The following is a 22839-nucleotide window of genomic DNA, read 5'->3' as shown; positions in this document are numbered from 1 at the left end:
TTCTGAATTATCAGCCAACAAATTTTTTGCAATAAATAAGTATTTGAAATAATTGTACTCTTCATTGACTCATTTTCGAGGTCTTATAATTACGTCCAAAGCTGATTAGAATAAAACATCTTGATTTTGATCTATATATGATTGCAAACAAAATACCGAGTAATAATTTATATGGACTTTCACATTTCGAACGATGATTTCCCTAAATTTTCCCCGTTCATGAGAACTACCCTCTTTGATATCGAAAAGTTTAACAAAGATGGAAATTATATGGAATCCATATTTTTATTTACAGCTGCGATAATTGGATGCCCGCCAAATTCAAATTGGAAGGAAATAGGAGGATCTAACTGCTACACTCCTGTCCCTACATGTCAAAATCCAAACCCAAAGCGTGTGGTAAATCCGAATGGATGTGTTTTGGATTTGGTAAGAGCCTGTTGGTGTGATGAAGGTTATTTAATGAATGATAACAAATGTTTACTAAAAGAAAACTGTCCTCAATAATAAAATATAATGCTAATTCAGTTCCTAATTTTGTATATGTAAAGATATTGATTAACTCCAATAAATAATTTATGATGATTTCTGTTATTTTTCTCAATTAAGTACCTATATTATTTGCTGACAAAAGCATAACCTTCTGAAATTAGTACAGTTGCTTTTATGTATTTTCAAGAAACATTACATAATAGATGCAAAAGAAGTTTTGTACCCTCAATAGATCCTGAAATAAACGTCGATATTAAATCAACTTCTAGTGAATTTAAAACCCCTCACATATTACCACAGTTTATGAGAAAGTATTGTTTGTAGACGGCATATGTGATCAATACACAATTGGAATTATTAAGTACCTTACTAGACCTATCACAATATTAGGTTTTTCAAATCTCATTTCAGCAAATACTCGAATTATTGGTTTGAAAAATGGTATTCCAATAACAGGAATTCATGAGATCCATTCGAAGTTGATTCAGCTATCAAAAGTTTGCTAGCATCATAAATATGATTGACACCAACATGATGAAAGAGTATTGATTATTTATATCATATAGACCATCATAGATCCAACTTGAATAGACAATGGACCTTGAATAACAGTACTAGTAACGATTCCATTTATTTTCCATTCAAATTTCCAAAAGTTGTGATGTAATTGATAAAACAAACATATAGAGATGTGGTTACAGAAGATTTGGATAAATATACGTAAATTAGTGAAGGTAACTGTTTATCAGATAATTTCCAATATCAGTTGCCAAGAATGTTCTATTAGTATCACAGGAAAACTTATCTAATGGAACATTTTCTACAAAGAAAATTTTACACCATTATTCATTAAAAGAGAGTAATAATATTCATATTGACTTAATTGACGAGAGATAATATGGATGAAGTTGAACTTATTAAAACGACACATCTTCTCTTAAGCTATAATACCGCAACCATGATAAATTTTTAGTAGATCAAAAAAACGGTATTTTTTCATATATCGCGATCATACTACATATTTATTTTTAGAGAATTTATAAATATAGATCGATTTCAAGGTTTTTGTATCAATTGTCTAGAGGTGCATATTTAGATCCTTCGAGGTCTGGCTATTAAATAACGAGTACGAAAAATGGGCTTTATTATAAAAATGATTCTACATTCGAATGTTCCTCTTCAATATACTCCCCTCCCTTCGCGACACAACTTTCGTTTTTTCCATTGATGTAAGCAGTGCTGGAAGTCTTCTTTGGTGAGCCCTTTTAGGAGGTCTGCTGTTTTTTGCTATACCACTTCCATCAACTCAAATCAAGTCCCTTTTAAAGCAGTTCTTTTTCTTGCTTTTCTCGCCTTCCAAGGAAATCTGAGCAGACCCGTTGAAGCAAGAGCTTTTGGTCAGGATTAGGATTTTTTGGCACCAACTTCGCACAGACTTTTGCCATGTGTAATTTCTCGTGTAAAATTTTTCTTTATTGGCGTTTACACCCTCGGCAATCTTCCGGACGCTCATTCGACGATTTGGTTGATTTTGGTCAATGTTTTCGGAGTTGAAACAGTCACAGGGCGACCTGGGCACTGTTCATCTTCAGTGCTCTCTGGACCCTTACTAACGCGCTTACTTATATCACTCAAAAATACGCACACGAGATAGATAATTGTTCCCAGAGGCCTCTATAACAATTTATAGCACTCAGTCGGAGTGTTTTTCAAATTAACAAGAAATTCAAGATTGATACGTTGCTGCTGTTTTTTCGGAACAGAAAAAACACGTTCGTCTTAAACCACTACTGCACAAATACTATAATAGTGACGGAAACGTGTTTTGAGACGTGCACAGATATCTAGATACCTAATGCTCTACTCATTTTTTACCACACCCGTCTAGGGCGACCTCAAGGCGCGCAGTCTCGTTATTTAATAGCCAGACCTCGAATATCGAATGGCATTCAAAATGAAAGAAGCATCTTTCTTTGTTGGAACTTAAGCGTTGCACATACGGCAAATTCACCAATCCAGGTGGACAAAAGTTGAGCCAAATTTTGTAATATCTGATTACTTCACTCCTTTATTTTTAATTGGTAAGACGCTTAATACTAATATGTCACATCATAATGTGTTTACAAATCAATAGTTATCAAGTGAATCATTCCTGTTTACGGAAAAACCCAATAAACGGCAGTGAAATTATCTTTATACAATGGCCAAGTCTTTTCGCTTTTATTTAACAATCGACATTGCTAGGAGCGGTGAGATATATTTCCACAATCGTTGTTGGATATACATTGCAATCTATCAGTACAGTTAATTTAGCAATTTGTTTATGTATACCTCCATGCAATAACGCAAATTTATATAACACTGAAGTTACTTCAATTATTTGTATGTGGGATTTGTTCCATTAATCCGTCTAGTCTAGCGTTTTGGTGATACATAATTTTTTTCACAACACTCTAAAAAAACATGAAGAAAATTTGAAGAAAGAAAATTGGATTGAGTTTTCAAGAAAAAAGACCACTTTGTGAAATTATTTACTTCCGTACATATTAATAATCAAGAGGATTTCGAGATTAAACCTTTGGAAAATTTCTCGTCTCACCGATAAAATTTCCAAACGGTGGGAGGAATTTTTAATAAACACTCTAGTTGTGTGGATTTTAGAATTTCAGTTATCCAACCTACTTATCAAACAAATTAATGAAAATCAACGTCCTTCAATTGGAATATTGACTGATGAGGAAGAGATTACGAAGACAGAAACAAATGTTTTCGACGTTTTAGGAAAAAAGTTCACGAATAGCGACAAATAGTGAGCAGTTGATAAGGTTCCTATTTTAATCGGACCCTATTGTTGCTTCACTACGAAAACCTGTCGAAAAAATAGTTGAATAATTTAAATCCTGATAAACCAAACGATTACATGTTATAGCCTGGGTAACCAGGACAATCTGGCACCCCTAGTTTCTTTTGGAATATTTTGGAAACAAATTATGAAAGAAGTTAAATTAAAGAAGAAGAGACCTAAAATCAAGAACATTTAGAAGAAGAAGAAACATATCAAAATGTCCAAGAAATCAAAGAAATATATATTGATTTCAGGTCTCTTCTGTTTGAAAATTAGTTTTCTTAATAATTTTTGAAAGACAGATAAAAATTATTGGAAAAAAAATCAATTTTAAAGCAGAAGAGACCTAAGATCAATAACATTTAGAAATATAAACATATCAAAAGGTTCAAAAAAAAGAAATTAAAGAAATTTATTTATATACGTATATATTATTTTTCCCGTATTTTATAACTTCAAACGTTAAATGTAGAGATGTTTAGATGTTAGCAAATAAATTTGATTTTATATTACTGTGTAATCACTATCGTATCGAAAAATTAATTGAATTTTTTATATTTTTGTCCGCAATGCTGGACTTCAAAGGTTACATATGAACAGGCTACAGAATTTTGTCCAGAATTGTATTTGTCAAACCAAAGAGAAATTAATCATTATTTCGTTTATTTTAAAAACTTTGGCAACGGCGTATGTTTCGTGGAGTATATGTATCAATTGAAATATTATAATTTTATTGAATTTCACTTTGTTGCTTTTTTTTATTATCGAAGAAACAAGAAATTACAAAAAATAGTGAGAAAATTGCCAAGGTAAGTGAGAATTGTATCACATGAAATCCTAGTTATATAATGTATCAACTATATAAAATAATAAACCACCTTATATAAGTAAGTACATATATAAATCACTATACAACCGCTTGTGATAAGAGATGTTTCTTAGTAATCGATTGGTTGTTGATGGAAGGAAGGATGAAGTAATCGTCGACTCAAATGAATAATCAGTCATGAAAAAATGTAGTTCAAGGGTTAAGATAAGTTATCAGTTGGACTAATATGTTTTGGTAGAATTCAATAGAAATGGAAATTATCATTAGCACTGCTGATGAAATTATATAGATTCGGTTACTTCATGTTGTACAGAGTGAGTCACCTGAATTTATAGTGTGTAGTGTGGAACAAAATCTTTTACTTGCCCCACGTGTAAAAACCTAATCTAGGTCTAGAGATTTGGATGGCCAAAAACTTTCACGTCCTATCCACCTGTCTGTGTATGTTTTATCTAGCAAACATAGTCAAACCATCATGTTGTGAGAACATGTTGGGATAAATGGCTAAGGATATGTCTTTTACAAGTAGTCTGAATATCTTTTTGCATCAACTGTCTCATTACAAAAATATCTCAATTATTTGTCTCCGTCTAGAATCCCACACAGTTACAGATAAACTACCCTGACGTTGGATCCCCTGTATCCAATAGATATTCGGTTAAAGCCAGTAGTGCTTATTATGGCGATTTATTTTATCACGACTATGAAATGTTGCCTCATCTGTTCACAAAATTCTTGTAGCTTTCTAATAATCGCCGTGTATCACATTTAATAGCCAGTTGCAATAATCTCGCCTGACATTAAAATCTCGAACATTCAAACTCTAGAATAGGACAATATGATATGGATGCAATTTAAAATAGTATAATTAGTATGGTATAAATAGTAACAGCAGGAAGACAAAATCCTATGTTACTATCAAATCAATCTGGACTTAAAAAACCTCAAACCTCGTGGTATTTTAGAGGATGTTCTTCGGTCGACCTCTTATTTTTTATTAGTTGATGCTACAATATTACTTTCTTCTAAATACTCTATACAATAGAATTGAATTTGAATATTAACGTCTAATGTATCATTTAGATAGCATGTTATTGAGAAAAATCAATTCCACTTTATAGCATAAGATAATTTCACTTGATAGTCTGGAGTTTTATTAAATTAGATAATATGGCGATATACTGAATTAACCTCCTCATCACAAATTACTTTCAATATAATAACATTTTAGATATGATTGAAATGTGAGAAAACTTTAGATAGGTACTGTTGAAAAATGGACAAGCGACAAAAATTTCATATCATTTTGGTGTTACGAATAAATTATGTATTACACAATTAGAAACGAGTGTTCCCTTTAAATATTACGCATGGAGGTTCAACATATTCCCAAGTCTCAAGATCTGATATTAACATCATTTTCCTCCATTCGACATATTGACTGCATTGTTTTTGATACACATTTGTGCACATTCTTTTTAGTACGCATACGCTCTGCTATGATATTAACTGTTTAGGTACTGCAGCCTATACTCTGTAGCACAGAGGTGTCAAACTCAATTTTGCAGAGAGCCATATATTAAATTTTGAATTCGTAGGTGGGCCAGATTGAAATTAAAAATTGAATTGAATGGTTATAACATTTTATTATATTTTAGTTATAAAAAATGGTAGGTAAATATGTTGAGCTCCTTGTAAAATTTACAATTTTAATTATAGATTGCATGACATGGTCCAATAATTCCTGATGAATTATACAGTGAAATCCCACAAAATTCCTTGATGTTTTCTCTTTTAATTTAGTTACAACGCCCGAATGTTTACCAACCATGGCAGGAGCGCCATCCGTATTTGTGCTGCTAAGTACATTCCAGTCAAGTTTATATTCTGCTATCAAATACTCAATTTCAGAATAAATATCATTCGCTATTGTAGTACTTGTAAATGGAACGCACTTCAATAGTTCAACAGTTATTTCAAAGTTACTGTTAATGTCGCGTATAAGAAAAGCAAGTTGAGCTTAATCAACAGTATCAGTGCTCTCGTGAACAGCCAGTGAAAAGTTTGTGAGTTATTTAATTTTCTTCTTTAGTTGAAGAATCAAATTTTGAGATATCATTTATTCTTGAAGCAAAAATGTTTCTTGAGAGCGAAATATTTTGAATTATTGACTTTTGAGATGGAATTGAAACATCGGCAACTTTCAACATACAATATTTAATAAAATCACCATCAGTGAATGGTTTTGATATTTTCGCGATTTCTAATGCAATAATAAAATTTGATTTCAGGGCATCTTTGCTCTCTGTATTAACTTAAATACACTACAGATCGATTGTTGACTTTGAAGTTTAGATTTTGAAGATGACAATGTGTCGATTCTTATTTTTTCAGTGTAACAATCGAATTTTGACTTATGATTTGTATCATACTATCTCTTCAAATTAAACTCCCTACAAACAGAAACTGTTCGATTAATGATCAAACAAAGAACGATAGAAAAAATAGGTATGCAATTTTCCATTTAGACTCAAATCTCTGCACTATCAACTTTACGTTCTTGTGACATTAAGTCAAACCTGTAATACAGGACACAACAATTATTTATATCGCACGCGCAAGACACAAACAAATGCATAATCCCTTCGCAATCACTACTTCGCAGTACAATTAAAATCCTTCTCCAACTGTATCGCTTCAATTACTTGACTCAACTGATTCACGTCGCGCCGACTCACTCGTTTTATATACGTAAGGAAGGTTCTAGTCTAGACTCGAAGCGTGTGGAAGAGTCTATCGTTCTTGACAAAAATAATAGAATATTTCCGCTGCTAAGAGATGACGATACTTTCTTACTCTCTCGCTTGTCTAGGAACGCGTTGCCCTTAAAATTACTTATAGACATCCGTAGACTAGAGAGTACGAGTGTATAAAACATCCGTAGAGGAATCGAATGAAGTTTAAAAGCTCTAAAAATCATGATTCTTGTTTCTGTGACACATTGTGATCGTGGGCTTTATTGATACGGCCCAGGGGCCGGAAGCGGCCCGTGGGCCGTTAGTTTGATATGACTGCTCTAGCAGCAGCTGCTGCATTTCCGATACTTCAAAATAAAGTGCTAATATGTAAAATACTTCTTTATTTATATAAATCATATTTTTTCAAGTCCTATAACTGCAGTAACAAACTAATAACTTTGACATAAGGAGTAATTTTGATATGTGTGAAAGTCGAATCTCATTTGTTTTCAACAGTTAATTTATTTTTTATCGTTTTTTGAATTCTTGTTTTCATTCATTATTTTTTCATATTTCAAATTTTACTTGCTTATATTTGACAAATTTGTAGGTTTCTACTTATATTCTTTGGTTCGATTCACAAACAAACAAATACAACTCTGTTAAATAATTGAAATAATTCAACACAACTCACTTCATGAGCCTACTAGACGATTGAAGAGAAATTCTAGTCGTTTACACATTCCTTAAGGTGTCTAGGGACAGAAAAAAGATGTTGACTTGCGTTTTTTGCTATTTTTATATAAATTCAGTTCCCTTATAAAAGATGTATTCAAACTATAATTTTTCTATTGAAAAATGGCAAGAGAAATCATAATATCTAAAACAGGTATATAAAACAACGCCAACGATAAATTCAATCTTGTAACATGGAAAAACTAACAATTAGTTAAAGAATTCTATTATTGTATTTAGAGTGCTACTTAATTGGGTAAATTTACAAAAAATTTGCTCTTCAATTATGCCCTCTAGTGATTTATCTAGATTATATTGATTTAGATTATTTTACAAAAACACTTTTTTGCTCTTTCAGTCAGTTATACTATAGAGAGCGCTACAAAAAAGGAGTTTATATAATAATTCCGCCTTTCGTTGACTCATTCTGGTGACATTAAAATTACGTTCAAGAATAAGAGAGCTACAGATAATAAAATTATACTGTTTAATTTTGAAGCACTTACAATTGACCTCTATACCTTACAAAACAAATTATTTCAAGAAATACGGAATCATATTACCATTATTATCATTATTTAGAGAAAGACCTTTACACTACTTAGTTTATAGACGGTATCATTTACCTATCCCGGATGAAATTAGATTAGATGAACAACGGTGTAAGAGCCCGAATCTACCTCGCTAACACTTCGACCTATTGTGTACACCGGTTTGTTCATTATACAGGTAGTAAGGACTTTACAAAGTGAGCTACCTGTCTGATGGCTATGCAGCCTAACTCTTCTAGCTTTAAAGAGCTTGAATGTAAGTACCGTAGTTTTGTTTATGGATTACCTCGCACTCATAAAGAAGGTGCTAGGCGGTTTCCTGCGGTTTCTTACAGAAGGGACAAAAGCTGTTAAGAATTTTTTCCCCGTTCTTCAGATGGTATTTCACCGGACAGTGCCAGTAAGCATAACATTAACTCTTCCCAGCTTGTCTTTGTTGTTAGATGATCGGCATAACTTAATTGTTTGTTTGAGTTCAAAAGTTCGATACAGTTTCATTCTACCTTCGACTCAATTCCATAAAAGTCAAATGCTCGCTATCTGATAAAATGTATATCTTAAAATTGCGGCAGCTACCTTGTACGCAACGAGCAGCGCATGTAAGGATAGCATATGTTTCTGGCTGGAAAAATGGTAGGTTCCGAGCCCATTGGAATAACGAAATTGGTTCATGGGCCACAAATTCATGCCCATTGTCCGTTTTCGAGCCATCAGCAGTCGTGGGAACGCAATCTCTGCATTTGTCAATTGCTTATTATTATAATTCCTCAATTTTTGGTAAGGCGTAGTTTGGAAGACATGGTGCCCATGATCATATCTATGGGCACCTTACATTTCTTTAGAATACTGAGACGACCAGCCTTATGTTCTGTTCCTTGTATGCCTTTATTGGCCACTTGCTTCCCTTTCTATGAAAGTCGTCAAAGGAAGCCATTCTAGAATGAGTTGTAGTGTTACTGTTATCGCCCTTCACAACTTATCTAGGGTTGTTTCTCCAATTTTAGTTTTTGTTCGTGGCTACCTTATGAGAGCTTTATAGCTTAATATAGGTCACACAATTGATTTGTACATCCACTCCATCATTTTGGGTTTTCAACGTCATGTTCCGCCGAACACTCTACGGTAGTTTTATACAGCAGTTCGTGCTTAATGGCATACTGCTTGAAGATGTTGTCTCCATGTTAGTCACTGATTGAAGGTCACCCTGAGATATTTTATATCTGAGTCAAGAGTTAATTAGACCAACTAGGGTGGTCTTTAAGGGGTTTATGCACAGACCGTCATTGACACACCCTCTCTGAGCGATAGCTAGAGCAGATTGCAGATGTTACCGTACGATACCACCGTATTACTCACGGCAGCTCCGTAAGATACCGAATAGTGAGAAGTAGAAAAAATTAAATAATTGCATTCATACCTGATAGCTATATATCTTGGGAACTACTCGTAAGAGAGGAGTAACGGATTTAATGAAACCAAAAATATAATCAAATTTCAATAGGAAAATTTCAGAAAATTTCAGAACCGTTATGACAGGAGAGAGAATTTGAAAGTATTGTATCCAACATCTTATTGAAAATAGCGACAGAGTTGGCAATTTCAATTATACGAATGATGTATTCTTAGTTTGGGAGGAGACGACAGCATAACGAGTCGACTCTTAAAATCAAACTAGAAGATATCAGAAATATTACGAAAGATCATATCTATTAAATAAATGACCTCCAAGCTTGTTGTTTATTAATCCTTTGGTTTTATTTTCAAATATCCAGAATGATTATATGATCCATCTTAACGTCCGTTCTTCTTATCTCATCCTCATTTTCTATATAAATATCCCCAGATTCAAGTTTTTTGGTCATTTTCTTCCTAGTCCCTACTTCTAAATTAATACCATGCCATTGAAAAATTTACTTTTTTCTTTTGCGTAAGTTGGTATTCATCATTATATCTCTAATAATGATTCTATCTTGAGTAAATTTACTAAAAATAGATATTCATTACCAGTGGAAAGTTTTCGCCTTCTCCATAATCCATTCATTGAATTTCAAAATAATACACTTCAACAACAACACTGAGTGCCACAAGTTAAAACTTGCACGTACCTCCCTATTTGTTTATATTTTTCTATCTTGAATTATTTTTTCGGTGTTTATGGTGGTAGTTTAGTACCACCTAGACCTGTGACGTGCTATCAGTTATACTGTCATATTTTCCTGTTCGCATACCAGTTGTTTCAATTCTCGCTAATTCAGACTTCTAAGTTTTAAAATTGGTAAAACCGAAGAGCTATCAGCTAAAACTCGTGCATTAATCCAGTCATCATAGCATAGTTGAAAGAAGCCGTACCATTTCCACCGTATCAGAAATACCTCGACGTACCGTGGAATACAAAGTGGAAAAATAAGCATCCACCAGGAGCTTTGGCGACAGAAAACGTTTACGGTGGCCTCGAAAAACCACAACCGCTGAAGTTGAACATATTGTATTGATCAGTGACCATAATCAACAGCTGAGATCGATGGATCTGGGAATCTGCTTTTGAGTAGTTGTAGATAGAAAAAGGGACAAATCTGGCCTTTTCAAAATATATAAAATTAAAAAGTTGTGTGTGGGCAGAAGAACATAAAAATTGGACATATGGAGAGAATGGAGAGAGTTTTATGGAGTAGTCGAAGTCAAAGTTTTGGATCTAAAATCTAGTAAAACTTGATTTATTTTGAAGAAATAAGGCTATAGAAAATATTGGAGGAAAATTTAGTACGTTCTGACCAGCGCCTAATCAGCAAACAATTTACCTTTCAGTATGACAACGATCCCAAGCATTACTCGAAAGTGGGCGAAGAGTATTTGAAAGAATTGGAGAGAAAAAATATACTGAAAGTACTTATTTGACCGTCACAGTCGTGAATCCGATTCGGTTATTAAGGAATAAATTGGATAGGGTAGTCATCAATGGAATATCCCGAAGAACGAATGGAACCAAATGGAGATATAAGCTTTATTGTCACTAGAAAATTTTTATGGTTAAAGCTACATAATTTTATATTACATATTATGAAAATAAAAAATAATTATCGAATTCAATAGTAGTAATAGTAATAATGTATATAATATCTTACATCACAAATTGAATTATGCCAGTCACTAGAGTCTATGGTAAATTGTAGAACTCAACCAAAAAATAATAAGATCTTACAAGCAGAAACGCCTCGAAACTTATCAACAGTTTTTGCCATTTTCATTTCAGGAGGTAGTTGATTGAATAATTTCTTCGCAGTGAAGATAATGGAATTTTTCAACAGATCAGAATTAGGTATAGTCAAGTGGATGTACAACTTCTTTCTTCTAGTAGGGTAGGTATGCATTGGTTGTGGAAGTGTTTGCGAACCAAACAAACAGATTCTAAAATGAAGAGAGCGGAGAGAGTTAGAATTTTGGGTTTTCTAAAATAGATTTCGCAATGCGTTCTACTACTCAAACCATAAATATAACGAATAGATCTTTTTTGCAATTTGAAGAGATGCGAACTACAAGACCCCCAGAAAGGCAAACCATACCGAAAATGCTATTCGAATAACGAGTAGTAAGTTGTTAAAGTAGTCTGTTCAGGCACATATTCCTATGTACAGACCATTGAAGGGCACCGTTAATATGTAGACCAAGAAATTTGAGGATCGTATTAAGTCATCGTTGAGTTTTAGAGTTTTTAAATCTCCTTTATAGAATAAAACTGGAGTCTTGTAATTTTGTAATTATTTGTAACAATTACAGAATGCAGTTTCATTATAACTATAATATTATCACCGTACTAAATATCAAAATTATTATCTTAACCGGTAGAGTATGACTAAATTCTTGGTGCTGAATACCATTGTTAAAGAAATCGATCCAATTAAAATGGCATGACGATTTTTTATAACTTAATCGTTGATTTTAAGGAATTTTATAGAAAATATCAAGGAATTACAGGATTGTGATTGATATTACCATATACGAAATTTTCAGATTAGTATGAATATCAAATGTTCAGATCATTGGGAAATACTTTGAATAATAAACGTTCTATAGAACAGACATATAAGAAACCATTTCTTTATTATGAAATTGCCGTTCTATAGTCTCATACAATACATTACCAACCAAATATATATCGTAGTTTGACCTTAGCGAAATTCAACGTAACCATAGAATTTCGTTATCTCAAAAAAAATTCACAGTGAATGTATTCATGATATATCGTGTGGAAACCTTCCAAAGAATGATTTGTTTGTCTAGTAATTCTGGTAGATTATGGTAGCGCAACACTGGAGTAGGTTGAACTTTGGATTCAATTATGTGCTTTTGAAACATAAAATTTGATATTGAGGATGATACATAAGTTGAGCAAAGTACTTCTACACTTTTAATGAATCAGGAAAGCTTTTAAAACCATTCTGTCAACGAATTTTAATGAATTATATTTTGTTTTAATTCGCATCTGTAACTAAATCAATGATTTATAACACTTAGAAAATTCTTGTTTAAGTGAATGAATAATAGTTTTCTCGTTACTTCAGTTTCACATTTCTGTTGAAATAGTACTGTGATTGTAAATTCATCTAAGACTTCGTTCGGAAGATCAATAGAAAATCTGCGATCATATAGAAATATTACATCAAATATTTCTTATTTAGATGAAACATAAATCAATGAAGGATATTTTTTGAAAAAAGTTTGATAAGACAAATTGATTACACATTATTGTCATGTTTCCTTCCTTCAGTAGCTCAAAATTTAAAAATAGTGAAGGTCGCATTTGGTTATCCTTATTGGAGGATGTAAAAGATAGGTATGTTAGAAGATTGATAGAATTTCTTCAAATTTCTTGAAATACAACAATTATAAAATTACTGCTAATCTTAGTTAAATGATTTTTTCCAACCAATTATATAATAGTTATGGACCATACTAATAACTGAGAAAATATAAGTAACTGAGAAAAAGCAAAAACCTTCCGCTAATAACCAAAAAAATAGTGGCTAAAGATGTAATATTTAAAGAGTTATAGCAGTCATATTTGTTTATTCATGAGCTTGCTGAATTGTTCTATTCCTTATTCCAGGACAAGTGCTTTAAATGAGTCTAATAAACTTTGCCAGATAAGTTAACATCTACTTCACTACTGATCTGAGAACCAATGGAATACTGTAATTAATTTTTTTTTTCAGAGACACTGGCTGAAGTACTCTACAGACTTCACTACCGCCAAAAGTTTTTTTTATCTGATATAACAGTTTCGATCTAGTTCAAAATAAACTGAATCGATTATTTTCTGCCCAAAGAGGAAAAAAATTGCATCTGTCTCAGTCCCAGTGAAGAGCTCTACCACCACCATTCAGAGAGTTGACTTAGTATTGGAATAATCTATCAGCTGAAAGTCATTTGAATACATCTTCTGAATTCTTCAGCTGCTCCTCGGTCAAATTTTTGGATAATCTTTTCAGAACATTTTCCATGAATACTTGAAATCTCGAGAGTGGTACATTACAAAGCCGAAATGAGAGAGAGATAAGCTTTTTGTCGTTAAAAAATTATCACAATTTCATATTTGATAATATGAAAATATAAAAAGATGAAATTGTAGAATTCTACCACAGAATAATAAGGTCTTTCAAGCAAAATGTCTTTGTCAATTTTTGGAACTTATTAAATGTATTTGAAATTTTTTGGCATGTTATTCAATCAACTCCTAGTAAGCAGTTTTATTGTTATCATCTGCTTTTAGCTCCAATTTTCAATGACCAGATTCTAGTTCCAACGTATGAAACAGTATTTGCTTTTCAAACTATCTAGCATATCGTCAATGCAAGATAAAATACTCTCTTAGATTCCTCTTTCTTCACTCGTTACCTTCGAGTTAATACTTACACTCATACTACATACTGAGATCACTTTCGTCGATGTAAGCAAAAATTTTGCATTTGGTACCCCTTCCATCATAACAACGCTTTCTCAATAAGTTACTGTAATCGTGTTCTCATCATGTGTTCGCTACCACTAATACCAAATCATTTAAAATCATGCTATTATATTTTATTATAACGTTTAGGATTAATTTAGAGCACTCAGTATGATTTCTCATTACAATTATTAATTTCGACATCCCAGATACCAACCAATTTATTTACATTACGCTCTAGATCCGTGAATCGACTTGTTTTTGTTGCCGTCCTAATTTCAATACTATTATGGATCGACTTTTGAGTATTTATACCCTGAAGCTTATTTCCTTCGACTTTTGAGAATTTACTCTTAAAAAGTTCCACTACCGTCAAAAATCCAAGCCTACAGAAGTATGTGATTTTACAAAAATCATAGCTCAAATTCTTCTGCTTCTTGATTGATGAGGGTACTGGAAATACAAATTTTAAACTAATTGTCAGCTATTTAACGTTTATTTGAGTAAACATATGTATTTCCACAAAAACTAAATTATATCACACTCATATTCTCTTAAGGACAATTTTCTTTGAGCACACATGTGTTATCATTCATTAAGTATCCGTCATTACACCAACACCCGCTTACTAAATCTGTGAAACAAATTCCCTCCGGATTAGTAACATTCGATGGGTTTGGATCTTGACACGTGGGCACGGGAGTGTAGCAGTTAGATCCTCCAAGGCTCCTCAATTCTGAATTTGGTGGGCAATCTATTAGTCCGGCTGTAAAAAACAAGTAATTCAGAATATTCGAAAATAATCTACAATCTCGATATCAGAGCGGAGATAATTCATAGAATTGAAAACGTCTATTGCCTCTCTTACAATACTTACAATGTCACTTAGAAATCGTAGTCCATCAATAAATTTCTGTAATGTTTCACTCATTTCCTAATTTATTTAAACTGTTTATCAACGGTGGGATGAATTTATATATACAAAATTTCTTCTACTTACTTAATTTACTTAAAAAATTACAGTACTCATCTAACTTATATAATAATAATTATTCACTACATATATAATCAACTATTCACTACTCTCATAACTACTTCTCTAATTTATTTAAATTTACCGGATACCTTTCTATTTAATTCGTTCACCATGACTCTTGATTGTAAACTGACTCTCGCTGCTAAACAAGCTCGATTATATATCAGAAAGGAGTTTTTAAAATTCCAAGAAGTAAGAAAACAAACAGATAAATAAATAAAAAGGCCTTTCCAATGTAAACAAATTACCGCTATGATAAAAACATATAAAATCAAACATCAAACGAATTCCCCAAACCGACTTATTTGCCAAATTTCAGACGTAACTTAAACCAAACCGAACCGCGGTTCATGTTGTGGACGATTTCCTAATATTTCAATAGTTTCTACTGCGAGTTGAGAGACTGCAAATTACTTGGAGTTACTTGAAGATCTACTACAGTTTTATGCATTCATGGTGTAGTAATTAATTTCAGAAAGTTGTAGATAGGATAAGAATATGAGAACTGGAGATTAACCTCTTGAGTATTTCATCATCTGCTCCATTTACAGTATAGTTATGAGTTGTACGGTAACTAAAAATACATCTTCATATTGTTAAAAAAATGTGAGAAAATTATCACTTGCAAGAATATGCTTTCACGTTATGAGTAAAGCCCCCCAAAAAAGATTGCATAATTGTTATGGATTTCAAATGTTAATTATAATTTGGTGAACGCGCCGAAAGCCAAATTCTCAGAAAAGCTGTTTACATGTTTTTATCACAGTGACGATTTGTTTATATTTTTTCAGAACTTATTTCTAAAAAGGCCTGTCTATTTATTTGTATGTTTTCTAGAATCATTCTATAAATTTTTTTGGTATAAATTCGTGCTGGTTTGGCAGCGAGAGTCAGTATATAATTGAATGTCATAGTAAACGGATCGAAATAGGAAATAGTACCGGTGAACTTGTTTAAATTATATAAGTTGATTATTATGAATAGTATCTAGTATGAGTGAGCGAATAAATGGAGAAGTAACAAATTGTGTGTCTAAATTCACCCCACAGCTAGGATAACTTTGAATAAATAAGAAAAATATTACTCTGATATCACACCGTCAATTTAGCATACAAAACTTGCTTTGATATAAGTTCCTTTGTATATATGGCCACTCACAAGTTTTGAAGTTCGATCAAGAAAAAATAGGATTTTAAGGAATTATTCTATAAGCTTTTTCTAATTTTTATTTACTTACGCCAATGACATTTTAATATATGGATTCCATTCCTCAAACGCTATCTAATAATGTTCTGAAGACTGCTATTACCTTTTAATTCAATAGGATTCGTCCCCGACGCATACATTTTGAGAAACGAAATCATAGAAAGCCAAGTCTGCGAACGAAGTGCATAATGCAAAAGTCAGTACTGCTGAAGGAGGAGGTTATCTTGAGAAAATCAGATTTTTTCTTGTGTAATACCCTTATATCTTATATATTAGAAAAATAGAGAAAGTTAATGCTAACACCTTTGTATCTGATTCCTTCTAATCCACTTTGTAACAAAATTATCGACTTTGCAGACATAATATTATTTCTATCCATTCTAAAATGTCCTCAAGACTTATATAATTGCCTTCAAATGCAGGATTTAATTGACTTAAGAAAGGAACCTTAATACTTAAAATAATCCGTCGTTAGTTTTATTTGTTGCCAGATCTGCCAAGAAACAATAAATCCAGAAGTACATTATAAGAAGTGTTATAAAGAAGAAGAGGTAAACAAGTATATGATCTACTATAACAAAGGATTGTTGTGGAATTTCGTATATGGCAGCAAATATTTGTTTAACGCATGGTATCCTTTAACTTTTTTGTTAGTTGCCTTTTTTGTTAAAGTGGACTATAAATATACATAAGAATCACAAACACTATTTATCACACATTAAACAGATTGCTACAATTCAATTTATTATAATGTTTATTATCAATAGAGATAATAAAATTTATGTTAAAGAACCCTTCTTTTTAACATTAAAAATGTATTCCCTATGTACTGGAGTAAAATTTAGGTTTAGATGCCCAATTAAGACATATTGGATATGTCGTCGTCACCAACAGCCAAAATGTTCTTCGTTAAGATACTCTTCTGTCTATTATACAAAGCAACTCATCATCGGGAAGATCATTTTCCTATGAAATTCGATCTGACTGATTCCCAGAAAAATGTCGAGATTTAAAATGTGAATAGCTCGATAAGAACAAGAAATATCCCAAATTCGTTATGGTTAATAAAATAGCATAATAAAAAAATTACTTATTTTCTGTGATACACTTTGTCAATTTGATTTTGGTATCACAAACCATATTGTTTGAAAGCCTGGCGATGTAAATTTATATCACAGTTTACTTTAACAACATGTACCAAAATGTAATCGTTTACTCATCAATTCAATTAATAATTCACAGTTATTGGAAGAACTTTGGTTTCAATACGATGGTGTTCCACCTCATTATGCTGTTGAGGCTAGACAGTACCTGAACACTGTCCACAGGTGGGTGGACTAAAAATATTTTATTGGCGTCATGATGATCACTGGATTTATTTCTACTGTATATTTCTTTAGGACTATTTGAAATTTGGCAATTCACTTCAAACTCCACAAGAAATAAAGATGAAATCAGAGCAGAGGTACAAAATATAACGCCTGAAATGATTCGCTAAGGTCATTTATTGGCAGATTAGGATACTCTCATGCAGCCGTAGGTTATCACTTCAAATTTCAATTGTAAATAAATGGTGAATTTTCAACTATTTTTAATTTTGTATCAAATAAATATTCCATAAGTCAGAGACCTACTGAACCTGATATCAGTAATTTCATAAGTATCGTATTTACTGAAACAAATTATATATACATTTAAAATATTTCTGTTGCTTGATTGTCATGTTTTCATGTGTCTTTAAAATAAAAATTAGATTCTAAAACAGGTGGAAAACTGCGCGTTTCTTCTCGTTCCAATTATCTTTGTTGATTTCTTTCAGCTCGCGCCTCTTGCGATTGTGATTCACGTAACTGCGCTAGGCTCACACGCACATCTGCATTGTTTTGTTGCATCTTTTCGCCTGATCTTCGTGCTTTTATTTCTTGCATGACTATAGATTCAAATGGCCCCTTTTGCATCTTGCTGGCATTGCTGACTGTTCATAGAACATATACATAAATCAAGTTAAATTACTTATTGGTGAAAAACAGTGACTTAATATTGTATTCGTGTGCTTATTATTTGACTCACCTATCACAATAATAGAACACGTATATTTATTAAACACTCACACGTTTCTATTAAGTACAACTTGTACAGGTAAGGTGATGGCCGTTGTTGGCGGGACACGGTACACGTGTTTATGAGATCACTGAGAGTTAAAACTGTCTTTATCAATTATTAATAAATTGATATTGTACTGGAAATTGATAAATTAACGATGAGAGTAAAATTAACATGAGAGTTCCACAGAAAAGTACGTATGAAATACATAATCACTGCTACGATCGATACAAAAATAAAATCAAAACAAAAATTGCCAAAAACTTTATAGTAAGACAGAAGACTGGCTTCTTCCTTATCCTGTGCTGGATAGTGACAAAGGTAGTTACAAGAGGGGGTAACTGATCGATTGATAGTTAATCAGTTATCGACCAGCGGAGGATCGAGATCAAAATAGATTGAGAAAAATAGGGATTGATCGTAGAAGGGTGAAAAATTGAGAGTAATATAATTTTTTTTATTTTAAGACAAAATAAAAATCTGAATTTAAGTTTATGATTATAAAATAAAAATAGGGGTTGATTGTAAAAAGGTGAACATTTATGGTTGTATGTATTTTTGAATGCTGTATCATGAAAAAATTGGAACAGAACATTTTGAATAAAAAATTTAAACAATAATTAATAGGAGAACCACCTTTAACATTTGTAGTTATGAAAAATAGATGTCGATCGATTCTCAGACTGACCCTGCACGCACACAAAATTTCATGAAAATCGGTCGAGCCATTTCGGAGGAGTTTGACAACAAACACCGCCACACAAGAATTTTATATATAACATTTTCAGATTGGCTGATAGAGCTCTCAAATCTTGAATTGATAAGCATATCTATTTATCATATTGAAACAAGAAACAAAAAAAAATATGAGAACTCATAAACTAATAAAACACATTCAGTACATGACTGGGATTTTATACGTCTAGCCGAATACAATATAGAATATATTCGAAATATCTATTCACCAATTTAATTATCAATGTATAGGTAACACAAGATGATTCGTTCCTCGTTCAATGATTTGAACGTTTATATGATGAATTTTCATTAAAAAAAGCTTACCATTAATCGTCTTGGTAGTGAAAAATAGAACAAAAAATAACAAGAAACTATTGTTCATGGTGTTATTTAATATGGAATTCAACTATTTCAATAATTCCTATGAACTGTTGATCAAAAGACATGCCAACGAATTATATATTATATTCTCAGTCACGTGAGCATCATGCGAAAAGTGAATTTATTCATTGTATACGGTGATAATTATATGAATACGTAATTAATTACACTGCTAAACCAAATACATGATATTCAACCATTTCGACTTATCATAAATTTTGTTGATTATTGGTGCAAAAATGACATACTTTCTAATCATGCAAAAAGTATTCAATAATACAGTTGATTAAAAGAAAAAAAATTACATACTCTATTTTCGCAATTTATTATATGAATGTTAGTTATAGACGTCGAAATTATGTCATTATTTAAGCTTTATTTTGCTTTTTTCATTGTCCCTTAGCTCTTCCAATAGCAATATATTCCATTCTCCATTCCAAGTATAAACTTTCCAAAATTTCCAATTTCTGATATTTGAGGTTGGTAACAATATTTTTCTGAAAAGCAACATACTTCATATTACTGATTCCATAAACGTAAACATTTCTTTAAATTTGATTGTTTTGTAAAACTTCACTTAAAAAGTATCTTTCGTGTGAAAAATTATCAGTATTTTTCTATTAATATCAGATTCAATAAAAATTTAGAATTTCACATTAAATTAGACAATATATTTGATTTTTCGTTCACTACCATCCTTGGATAACTTAGATAGACGACTGCATTTTTGTAATATTTCTGTGAAAATTAATAATAATATGAATTATCCATTATCTTGTTTTCAGCTGAATGTTCTGAAAGAATACGTAAATCGACAAAATTGCCTCACTTGTATGACGAATACTTTTCATGGAACACAAACTGAATATACTGTCAAATGTAGGTAGACATTCATGAAGTTCGTATTTTTAAATATTATTAATAAATAATAAACACTTCAAAACATATGATCTAATATCATGATGGATACTTATAAAATGATCTCTTTTTCCAATTTTTCCGTTACGGAAGAACTCTAAGGCAATATCTTAATTTTTATGCAATGCATTGAAAGGAGAGAGATTATAAAGTTGCCTATGGGATCTCTTGATTTAATGTGGGGTGAATTGATTGGCAAAGTTTTTATCACAAATAGACAAATAATACATGAAAGAAGTCTTGAAATGCTTCGAAATGTTAAACGAAATTTCGAGCATATCCTATGAAATTGCAAAAATTATGAAAGCCTATGGGCTCCATTTGGAAAATGTAGTTCCCTCATTTTATATTTAATAATTTCTAATTTGGTTGATTCAGGTAACATAAGTATTAATTATCATATAGTTTTTGCAAAGTTTGTTTGAATGACACAAATACGATGCGCTCCATTTTCAAGAGCTATTGCAATTCAAGTGGAATGAAACTAAGGTTTTCTAAATATGAATAACGAAAACAAAAGCATTGACTACCATGAAAAATATTGTATATTCCTAATTTGAAAATAAGAGGTTTCGAAAGTACCTCTAAGGAAAAAAATCAATATGTTTCACCATGTCTACGTCAAGAAAGAAATTTCGCACTTCTTCTAGTAGCAATTTTGCAAAAAAACTGGAAATAATGAGGTCTAGAATAGATCAAATAATTTCACGTAACGCAAACTTACGACACGTTAGCTGAGCTTTGACAATTCGTTAGATTGCTCTAATACCTATGAGTATAGTCATTTCTTCACATTGTATTATTGGTAATCAGAAAAGCTTCAGCTAATTGTTGTCTCCTGGTGGTTATTGAGTTTTATATTGTGCATTGTATTTTATTTGGAAGTCTCAATTGTTTCTCAATTATTATCCAAAATAACTGCTTGTTTATTTGAATCAACGATAATTGAAATAAGTCCGACAGACAAGATAAACTTCGTGACTTCAACCACCCGATAAATATTATTTTATTTTGAAAATATTATTGTTAATATTTATCATATGTTGCTGTAAGTACTGGACGAACCGTCTGCGATTTCAGAATATAGAATTTATTAAAGTGTAGTGCCTTCAAATATTATCTTTCCAAGGTGGAAATTGACATCTAACTGAATTTAAGACAGCTTGCTTTCCCAAGTAACACACAGTTTTCTCTTTTATAACCAAAATGTTTCACAAATATAACTGCTGTGTGAGGTTTTTGATGGTACTTATTATAATAATTAGCTTATTATACCTTTCGGTGTTCGATGAATATTTTATAAAATTTTATTCGACCTGATTTCGTTCATAAAACAGCTTAATTGTTGTTTTTAGGAGCTTCAAGAAAAACGTTAAAATCATTTAATAGGTCCACAAGCACCGTTGTTTGCATCGTTTATACACAGAAGCTTCTTTCTGCTTAAGAGATTAATGAGAAGTAGGGTTGCCAACTTTTTTAACAAGAAATAAAGTATATTGAGGTCCATGAAGAATATTAATTTGTATTTTAGAACAATGAACAGTATTTTATTTTCATTTAGTGTTTCAAATACATATTTTTAGAGCTTCTCGCCCAACTCACCTATTTACAATCTATTTTAAAACTTCTTACGCCTAACCGCAATTATAACTAAAATAAAAATGAATAAAGAGCTCATTTTTAATTAAATTGATAGATGCTCTATTTTCACCCTCCCGCTACTTAGAATTAATTAACGAAAAAACTCTTTGAGTAAATACTGAGGTAGCAGGAGCAGGAAGTAGATATGATACAATTGTAGTTATGTTTTCAAATTCTTTTGAAGTGTTTACTAATAAATGGCTCCACTTTTGGCCAATGAAGTCTTTGTCTTCTCACTTTTTCCTTAAATTACTTTGAAATTTGTTAATTCTGAATATAAATCATTCATATCAATATTGAGTCTATACAAATTTATATTATCTACCTTATATATTAAAAAAATTGATGATTTCCATTCCGAGTCCGTTCAGGCGTTCTACCCAACCGATTTGCTTAATAACGAAAGGTATTGATGCACAGATCACCCATCAACCATCGGATTTCATCTAATTTTCACCATACTCAAATGCGATTTCCCCCTGTACATTACTTATGGGAGTTTTTCACATACACACGTTCTATCCTCAATATCTCAAGTTCTATTCAAGAAAGAGACTTCGTTTTGGTTTAAGAACACTCGCTGAAACACCTTCTTTCTTTTGAGTTTTTGAACAATTGAATCGGTTGAGTTGGAGAGGAGCTAGGCGCGGACATTCAATGTTGAGTTATGGATTTTTGTAGGTTT

The 22839-nt window shown here is 31.8% G+C and overlaps 1 protein-coding gene across 1 annotated transcript; it reads right to left on the bottom strand.

Moving 5' to 3' along the window:
* Positions 1 to 14608: 14608 nt before the first annotated feature.
* LOC130448782 (zonadhesin-like) lies at positions 14609 to 19685 on the bottom strand. Its single transcript, XM_056786293.1, has 2 exons — positions 19539 to 19685; positions 14609 to 14897 (listed from the first exon to the last, which is right to left on the bottom strand). The coding sequence occupies exons 1-2, from the start codon at positions 19594 to 19596 to the stop codon at positions 14686 to 14688; spliced, it is 270 nt and encodes an 89-aa protein (XP_056642271.1). The 5' UTR covers positions 19597 to 19685; the 3' UTR covers positions 14609 to 14685.
* Between the last annotated feature and the right edge of the window lie 3154 nt (positions 19686 to 22839).

This window comes from Diorhabda sublineata, chromosome 9, assembly GCF_026230105.1.
Source record: "Diorhabda sublineata isolate icDioSubl1.1 chromosome 9, icDioSubl1.1, whole genome shotgun sequence".
Taxonomy (NCBI): Eukaryota; Metazoa; Arthropoda; class Insecta; order Coleoptera; family Chrysomelidae; genus Diorhabda; species Diorhabda sublineata.
This window is presented reverse-complemented; position numbering and strand designations above follow the sequence as displayed.